The 9,544-nt window shown below is 38.6% G+C and overlaps 1 protein-coding gene across 1 annotated transcript; it reads left to right on the top strand.

The window, feature by feature from the left end:
* The first annotated feature begins 1,451 nt into the window (after positions 1-1,451).
* Positions 1,452-4,529, top strand: LOC113280406. The gene is made up of 5 exons (XM_026529032.1): positions 1,452-2,324; positions 3,197-3,452; positions 3,507-3,991; positions 4,106-4,162; positions 4,281-4,529. Exons 1-5 carry the CDS (start codon positions 1,452-1,454, stop codon positions 4,527-4,529), a joined length of 1,920 nt encoding a protein of 639 aa, XP_026384817.1.
* The last annotated feature ends 5,015 nt before the right edge of the window (positions 4,530-9,544 follow it).

Genomic DNA, 9,544 nt, shown 5'->3' on the forward strand with positions numbered 1-9,544 from the left:
GTTTTTTTTGTTGTTATGTAGAACAGTCAAAGTCATTAGCTAATGCAGATTGTTATGCAGCAGTCAAAAACATTAGCTATTGAAGATCTGAGTCCAAATATAATATTTTATTTATTTTTGCTGGACCTGTGAATCACTTGGTCTAAGTAAGTGGTGAAACCCTTAAAAAGGGAGGTGATTAAAAGGTTGACTAAATGGCTGTTCTTCTTTAAACCTCCTGATCCTTACCAATATGGGCACTCCATTTTATTACTGATCTGACCGTTACCTTTTGCACCTCCTCGAAGCGAAACATTTTGGTCAAAAAAGTTATCGCATAACAACCAGGCTTGTAGGTTGGGGTTATAAGGCAAAGCTGGAAAATTAAGGCAAATAGCCCATATTTATTTTGCTGCATTTTACAGTAATTTAAAACACAAGGTTTGCTCCGTTTGAGTTCCTGCAGATGAGACTCTGGCTTATGCACTTCATTAGGTATCATATGCGAGCTGAACCAGGGACAGTGTCCTACCCTCCTTTTAAAACTATACAAAATCAAAAAAAATACTGTAGAAGTATAGGCAATTCCATTTGCAGGTAAGCTAGAAAAATTCACGTTAGAGATGTGGAAATCAATAATGAGAAATTAACTCTACAAATAGGACCTTACTGTTAAACGATATTGTCCTGATTTCTTGGGATAATATCTTGCTCTACATGGCATGTATATCCTGATTTCTTGGGATAATATCTTGCTCTACATGATATGTATATCCTGTATATTTTATTCCCTTTTTCATGTATATCTTGTTTCTCTTTTTATCTTCTGTTTCTTGTATATAAGAACAGATGTATAGTATCTTGTTTACCACGTTGAATACAATTCTATCATTCACAATATACATGTCATGAAAATCTCTGTCATGGCATCAGAGCCTGGTAAGATCTAACAATCCATCTTCCGCTGCAACAACAAACAACAACAAGATCAATCCCTGTCATTCCATCTCTCTCTCGTCTGTGTTTAGATTGTAAAATTCAAACCCTAATATCCAAAATCCTTCCTTGTTACCGTTCAACATGTCGCGTGAAAATTATGAACCTATAACCGTAAAGTTTGATGGAAAAAATTATAATCATTGGTCCTTCATTATGATAAGTTTTCTCAAAGGAAAAGCTATTTGGAAATATACTGATGGCAAAGCCAAAAAGCCTAGTACTGTTACGACTGGTGTTGTTATTAGAGATAAACAAACCGAGCCTAGCAAAGACAAAGAAACTGAAGAAAGCCTTTAAGATTGGTCGATCAACATCACAAGATACTGACATGGATAAGCAATACAGTGATCACCTCCATAAGTATGCAACTCACTGGTTTTGAAACTGCCAAAGAAGCATGAGATTTTCTTTCAAGAAGATATACCCAAATCAACTTTGCTCAACGTTACAAACTAGAACAAGATATTCGATCCATGAAGCAACAGATGGATCATTTAATCTCAGATTTCCATTCTGAGATGTCAATTATATGGAATCAACTAGCACTCATGGAACCAAATTGGACTACATATATTGAGTTATGGCAGAAATACAGAGAAGAGTCACGTCTGGTTCAACTTCTGATGGAGTTAAGAGATGATTTTGAGACTGTAAGAGCTTCAATTCTTCATCGGTCACCTCTCCCTACAGTGGAAGCTGCGTTATCTGAGCTTATTACTGAAGAAACTCGGAAGCGGATCAAGCCTGAAATACCTGTTGTGTTTGCAGTTCCTTCACGTATAAGTTTTAATAATACCTTCAGTTCTCAGAGAAACTATCGTGACATCTCACAGGTTCAGTGTTACAACTGCAAGAAACCAGGTCACTTGGCCAAAAACTGCACTTTACCATCAACAAAGAGTGTGTCACAAACATCATTCTTTCAAGTTCCAACCAATCAAAGTTCGAATTCTCAGATTCAGTGCAACTATTGTAAAGAACCCGGTCAAACAGTAGGAAACTGTACATCCCCATCTTCAAGAAACATGAGAGAAAGAAGAAGGATGAATGACACTGCATACACACCTGTACCATCTATTCTTGCAGAACCTGCACTGGAAAGAAGTCATGAAACATCAACATCTACATCAAGTAATCTTGATGATATTCAAGAGATGCTTAAACAAGCCCTTGCAATTGGTAACAATAAATCTACAACAGCGTCTGCTTTCTCTGTTCCCACAGGTACATTTTCAAACGGTTGGTTTCTTGACTCAGGAGCTTCTAATCATATGACATTCAATTTTAATGTTTTTGAAAACAAGCATCCTATTGTTACACCCAAAATTAGGGCTGCACATGGGCGGGTATGGGCGGGTATAAGCTAAAACCAACCTCGCACCCACAGACTGCGGGTTTTTTTTTTCATAACCAACCCCGCACCCACAAACAGCGGGCGGGTTTTGTTACTCGCCCGCTACGGGTTGGGCGGGTATGGGTTTAAACGGGTTTAAACCCGCTTTATATTCAAGTATTTAGAGTAACTTCTATTCTCCTTGATTAAGTGAGAAAAAAAACCAAAATCCCCAAAATATTCATATCTAGGAAGTTCACAGATGAAGATTAAGTGTTGAATCTGTTGATTTTTCGATTGTTGTCGATTTCTGGTGAAGATTCGAAGTTATTGTTGTCGATTTCTGGTGAAGATTTCTGGTAATTGTCGTTCGTAGGTGAAGAAGAAGAACTGAGGAGGAAGAAGAGGAGAGGCCGAACAGAGAGAAGATTGTAGAAAGTGAATGAGGGTTATCAGTTATCCTATCTACTAGTATTAGGGTTTCATAATGGACGACTAGGATTAGTTTTATCTAATGATATATAATCTGCGGGTTTTTTGGGCGGGTATGGGCGGGTATTAGCTTAAACCAACCTCGCACCCACAGACAGCGGTTTTTTTTTTCATAACCAACCCCGCACCCACAACGGGCGGGTATGGATTAAAAACCCACGGATTTAGCGGGGACGGGTGGGTTTGGGTATCGTGGGCGGGTCTTGTGCAGCCCTACCCAAAATCCAAACCACAGATGGATCTGAAAAGCTTCTAGTCACATTGGTCAGGTTAAAGTCTCAAACAAAATACGTATATCTGATGTGTTACTTATTCCAAAGATCAAGATAATATATCAATTGGGGAACTATGAAATCATGGTTTTACTTCTTCTCCTTTGGCTATGTAATACAGGATCCCAGGACAGAGAAGCTTGTTGGGATAGGTCGTAGAGTCGGTAGACTATATCTCCTTGAAACTCTAATTGTTCCTAAACAATCAAAGAATGAACTTACCGTTGCAGCTTCAAATTCCCTTCCTTCTACTGTGTCTCCATTTATGTCTTGGCACTCTAAGCTAGGACATGTCTCTTTTTCACGTCTTACATATATGATCAATAAAGGATTACTAGGAACAACTCAAGTTGATAAAGAACCTTATAACATTTCATGTAAGTTGGGTAAATAACCTGCATTTCCTTTTAATAATAGTGTTACTCATTCAGTTGAACCTTTTGATCTTATTCATTATGATGTGTGGGGAAAGTCTCTCATTGCCTCTAAGGGAGGGGCTTTGTATTATATTATCTTGATTGATGATTTATCTCGTTTTACATGGATATATCTTTTCAGTTCTAGATCAGAATTCTTGAAAATATACACAGATTTCTCTAGAATGGTCAAAACTCAATTTAGAAAATCCATTAAAACCTTTCCTGCGGATCAAGGAGGTGAGTATATATCAACTCCCTTCAAAGAATTTCTTAAAACAGAAGGTAGTCTACTTCAGTTATCTTATACTGAAACTCCAGAGCAAAAAGGTATAGCAGAAAGAAAACATCGTCACATCATAGAGACAGCTAAAACACAACTTCTTTCAGCTTCAGTTCCCTCTAATTTTTGGGGTGAGTCAATTCTTACTGGTGTTTACACAATAAACCGCATTCCATCTATAGCCATAGGAGGATATCACCTTATGAACGTCTCTATGGTAAGAAACCAAACTATTCTGAGCTTCGTGTTTTTGGTTCCACGTGTTTTGTCCTTCTCACAGAACGAGAACGAAACAAACTTAGTAAAAACAATGATATCTGTGTGTTCCTAGGTTATGGTATTGAACAAAAAGGTTATCGTTGTTACGACCCAGAGAATCGTCGATTACGTATTTCTCGTTTTGGGAAAATATACCCTTTTGGTCTCTTCCTAGTAGCAAGTCTCCTACTCTAGAAAAGTTTACGTATCTAGATCCTTTTGAGGATGTTTCTCTATCTATCTCTCAGCCTAGAAATATTCCATCCAGCACCACAAAAGTTACTCCTCTTGAAAGTTTCGAAACTCCACATGACCACTCTATGGAAAATCCTAACATTGCTTCTCTAGAAAGGGATCTTGTACCTGAGGATGATGCTTTACCTCCACGTGCTCGTCGACCACCATCCAGGTTTGCAGATTATCATTGTTCTTTATCATCCATTTTGTCTATACATGAACCAAAATCATATAGGGAAGCATCTATAAGTCCAGTCTAGCAAACATTTATGGGAGAAGAACTAACAGCTCACAAGAACGCTGGTACATGGGATATGGTTGACTTGCTACCAGGGAAAACTGTTGTTGGAAGTAGATGGGTGTACAAGATCAAAAAAAACTCAACAGGTGAGATAGAACGCCACAAATATCGTTTGGTTTCTCAAGGATATACACAAGAATATGTTATAGACTAGGAAGAAACGTACGCTCCCGTTGCTCGTATGACTATTGTATGTACACTTCTTGCTGTTGCTGCTGCACGAAATTGGAATCTTCATCAAATGGATGTCAAGAACGCCTTTCTTAATGGAGAACTTCAAGAAGAAGTGTATATGATACCACCACCAGGAATGATTCATTCTCCAAATCAAGTATGTAAACTTCGTAAATCTTTGTATGGACTTAAACAAGCACCGCGTGCTTGGTTTGAGAAGTTTTCAAATGCTATCCTTCAGTACGGATTCAATCAGAGAGCATATGACTCAGCAATGTTTACTAGATCAACTAAGAAGGGTATGGTTATTCTCCTTTTATATGTTGATGATATGGTTATCACAAGTGATGATTTAGAAGGAATTACTGCTCTCAAACTTCATCTCAGTTCGTGTTTTGAAATGAAAGAATTAGGTCTCTTAAGGTATTTTCTTGGTATAGAGGTTGATAAATCAGTTGATGGTTATTTCATCTCACAAGTGAAGTATGCCTCCGACATTCTTCAGCGTGCTGGTTTAACAGATAGTAAGACTGCAGATACACCTCTTGAATTAATTGTGAAACTCAATCCTTTCGAAGGAAAAGCTTTAGCAAATCCTACATTATATCGTCACTTGTGGGAAGTCTTAATTATCTAACCATCACAAGACCAGATATCAGTCATGCAGTTCATGTAGTTAGCCAGTTTATGTCAGCTCCAAGGTCCACACATTATGCTACAGTACTTCGGATATTACGTTATATCAAAGGCACCCTGTATCAAGGTATAAAGTTCTCATCTACTTATGATCTCTGTCTTCATGCATATTCAGATTCAGATTGGGCTGGTGACGTTACAGATAGACGCTCAACCATAGGATACTGTGTATTTCTAGGAAATTCCTTGATCTCCTGGCGCAGTAAGAAACAAAGTGTAGTTTCTCGGTCTAGTGCAGAGGCTGAGTATCGCGCTCTTGCTCATACAACTTCTGAAATTGTTTGGTTTAGAAGTGTTTGAGGGTGAAAACGATTTCTGCTGATTTTGGTAATTTCGGGTGTGTGAGTGAGAAACGAGTTTAAACCCTAAACAATATACTGCAAGGAACTACTTTAGATTCGAGAGATCAATCTGTACAAATCCGGCTTAAACCAAGAAACGACCGTTCCAGACTTGCTTCGGTCACAAAGTGAAGGATAAGGGTTGGTTTTGGAGAGGGAAGCGAAGAGAGTGTTGAGACCAGATTAGTTGATTCTGGAAGAGTAATTTTTTCACGACTTGTATCAGAAAGTGGGAAGCTAACAGATGGAAATCTAGCAAATATTTTCTGAGTGTTTTATTCTCCTGACATGAACTTGTTGTTCGGTGGAAATAGGTAATGCCTATTTATACCAGTCGAAGTGAAACGTACTCTGGTATCATTAAGAAATGGAAAACGGGTGAGTAAATGGGAGGAGGTGGTAACCGGTAACGCCTGGAATTGATGTTCCATAAAAGAAAGCATTTCACCGTTACTCCCTGTATTTACTAACCGCCTCATCTTTATGAAACTGTCTTATAACGGGCGTAGTGTACGCCGCACGCTGTAAACCGCCAAACCAATACCCAATGATCATCCCCCAGTTTGTGACATGTGTTAATGTATCGAACGTTTTCATGGAAAACATGTAGCATGTTGTTGTTGTCTGGAAAGTTGAGCTTGGGAGACTTGCCGACTCGGTGGTGACCTTCGACGGTCGAGATTTTGCATCTTAAGAGGAAAGGTATCCGTTGATTATTATAACCCTTCGTTTGGTAGCCAGTGGCATGAAAGCATGATCAGTATGGCTTAAATATGGCCTAGTTTAGGTGCGGCCAAAAGTTAGGGTTTTGGCTTTGTTTAGGCGCGACCAAACTAGGTCCAAAGGTTGCCATGCGTTAGCTGGTAACCTTGGACGGCTAAGATCTGCATCTTAGATGAAAAAGTGGTCGTTGATTGTTGCATGCCTTCGTTTTGGTAGCCAGTGGCATGAAAGCATGATCAGTATGGCTTTAATACACCCTAGTTTAGGCGCGGCCAAAAGTTAGGGTTTTGACTTTGTTTAGGCGCGACCAAACTAGGGCCAAAGGTTTCCATGCGTTAGCTGGTAACCTTGGAAGGCTAAGATCTGCATCTTAGATGAAAAAGTGGCATTTGATTGTTGCAGGTCTTCGTTTTGGTAGCCGCATTGGGAAGTCCGGCATGGTATGGCGCGGCAAGGTGGTTGGCATGCCATTGGCACATGTGGCATGGCATGCCTTGGCGTGGCCAAAACTAGGGTTTTGGGCCAAAGGTTACCATGCGTTGTTTGGCGACCTTGGACGGATAAGATTTACATCTAAGATGGAAGGGTGGTAGTTGATGATCGCACGCCTTCGTTTTGGTAGCCGCATAGGGAGGACAGGCATGGTATAGCGCGTCAAGGTGGTTGTAGGATTAAAAATGTTCACTTTTTTTTCCCTTGTTTACACCTGGCCTGACCTAACTAATACACAAGAGTCTCAATTTTCTTTCTTTCTTCTTTTTCTTTTGCCTTCCTAAAACAAAGTTGCAGAGAGAACCGGAGATAACGAGGATAAATTTTGTGAGTATTTTCGCTTCATATTATTGAAAGTTTGTTAGAGGAAAAGGGGAATTAGGGGTTATTCATAGAAGAAATAGTATGAAATTTTTGGAAAGATTTCTGCATCGCCGTAGGATGAAAATCTGATGAAAACAAGAGTATTTTCACACGAAGCCATTAACCAAACCCCCATTACTTGACGGAGAAAACGAACAAAACCAGTGAAGTTCGAGTTGGTACAACTCTCTCTCGGAACAGAAGAACGGTGAACAGATTACAAGGGGTTCTTTGTTTACCTCAAATTGAGGTATGGATTTTTAATTTTGTGAAAAGTTCCATCATTCTAAATTCATATTGGGTATAAATTCGTAGATTTAGATTTTGGTTTGTTTCTTGTTAGGGAAGAGAGCTATTTTCATCCCCAAAATCCTTTTTTGTTTGTTTGTTAGTGTTTGATTTTTGATGTTTTTGAAATAATTGATCCTTAGGTTATCTTCCCAATCTTTTTTAACTTAAAATTGCATCTACTTGATCTTATTCTTATCCGAGCAGTAAAGAGAAGTCGTCGTTGCTTAATTGGCGACGTCGTTGCCCACCTTCTCCGGTAATATGGTAGCCTCTGCTTCTCTATTAGATTGCCTTGAGAAGTGCGGTGTTGCTTCACTGCAATGAGGACTGCCTGCCTCTTGAGTCCCTACACAAATCTTCTAACATTTTTAGATGGGACTATGATGGAGTCGCCTGCCTCCCATCAGAACTTTTGTTACTTGAATTTTGTTTATTTTATGTGTTTGCAATGTGAGAAGCTTGCAAGAGAGTGTGGTTGGGAAATTGAAAGGAGTCTATATGCAAACCATGTGATTCATGGTGTAATAAATTATTGATAAAATTCAGTTGCTTAAACCAATCATGGTACCCCTGTCATGTTGAGACTCAGTGATTTGAATCAAATGAAACTTCTAATTGCTTTCTCGCATTTGCTTCATGATGACTCAAACTCAATCCACGTCTGTACACCTCATGTACTAGCATCCAAACTAAGCCTATAAATATTCTCACCCTAAGTTTTTGTGGTTTCATCATAAACATTTTACTTTTTAAAAAAAAAAGATTGAAAGGAATATATTATTAAAAGCATCATAAACATATTTATCTTAACGTTGCAAGCTTCAGAGCCATCCCAGATTTCTTATAGTCCTTGTAGTATTGTACAACCGTGCAATCAATTATGTTAAACTTAGATGCATTTGATTCTGAGATTTAAGTAGGTTCAGAATTTACTTCAAGGCCTTGTAGTATTGTACAACTGTGTAAAAAGTATTTCTCCCTTCTTTTAAGTTTCAATGCGCCTTCATTAATAGGAATGTGGTACTGTAAACTCTAAGATTCGAGTAGGTTCAGAATTTACTTTTTTTCTTTTATCTGTATAGTATGTTGATTGCCATCCTCCTTCAAAGAACCTGCAAAAATCATGCGGAATACGACCATCTGGTTTCTCACTTATGGAAAATTTCAATAGTGCATTTGATATTTTATCGTAGCAAAATTGTGAAATTTTTTTAACCAACTTGACGTATCATATGACATAACTATTTCATTTTTCACATTGAATTAATGTTGGGAAATTTTTGGCAGGAGCTAGTTGTTTTGTCATTGTTAAGCTTAGATGGATAAAAGTTGGATGCAGAAGGGTAAGTGCCACCCTGACTATTTCCGTGGCTGCGATGAATTCATAAATTTTGCTTGGTCTCATCGTACTCCTGATTTAGTTGAGAGTATTTTTTTCCCCTGTTTGAGATGCAATAATGTGAACTACTTCGGTAGAGATGTGGTGCGAGAGCACATTCGAGAGAATGGAATAACACATAGTTACACTTGTTGGACAAAACATGGAGAACCTGAAGAGCTAGTTAATAATATTGGGGAAGAAGTCACAAATGTTATAGGTGAGGGTGATATGCATGGGATGTTACAAGCTGCGTTCCCTGGATCAAGGTTTTTCGCCGGGGATGGTGAATTTCCAGATCAAGCCAATACAAATGGATCAAGTCAGCATGATCGTGTTCCAGATGAGCCGCATGTGGAGGCCCAGAAATTTTACAAGTTGCTTAAAGATGCAGAAACACCGTTATTCCCTGGATGTACAACAAGTTCGAAATTATCTTTTCTTGTCTCGATGTTACACCATAAGTGTACTAATGGGTTGAGTAACAAAGCTTTTGATGAGTATTGTACTATATTA

The sequence above is a fragment of the Papaver somniferum genome, chromosome 5 (genome assembly GCF_003573695.1).
Source record: "Papaver somniferum cultivar HN1 chromosome 5, ASM357369v1, whole genome shotgun sequence".
Lineage (NCBI taxonomy): Eukaryota > Viridiplantae > Streptophyta > Magnoliopsida > Ranunculales > Papaveraceae > Papaver > Papaver somniferum.

Coding starts and splice junctions, on each gene's coding strand:
- LOC113280406 (XM_026529032.1), top strand. CDS start 1,452: ATGAAGCAACAGATGGATCATTTAATCTCAGATTTCCATTCTGAGATG. Junction 3,453..3,506: donor AGAACCTTATAACATTTCAT/GTAAGTTGGGTA, acceptor TTACTCATTCAG/TTGAACCTTTTGATCTTATT. Junction 3,992..4,105: donor ACCTTATGAACGTCTCTATG/GTAAGAAACCAA, acceptor GTGTGTTCCTAG/GTTATGGTATTGAACAAAAA.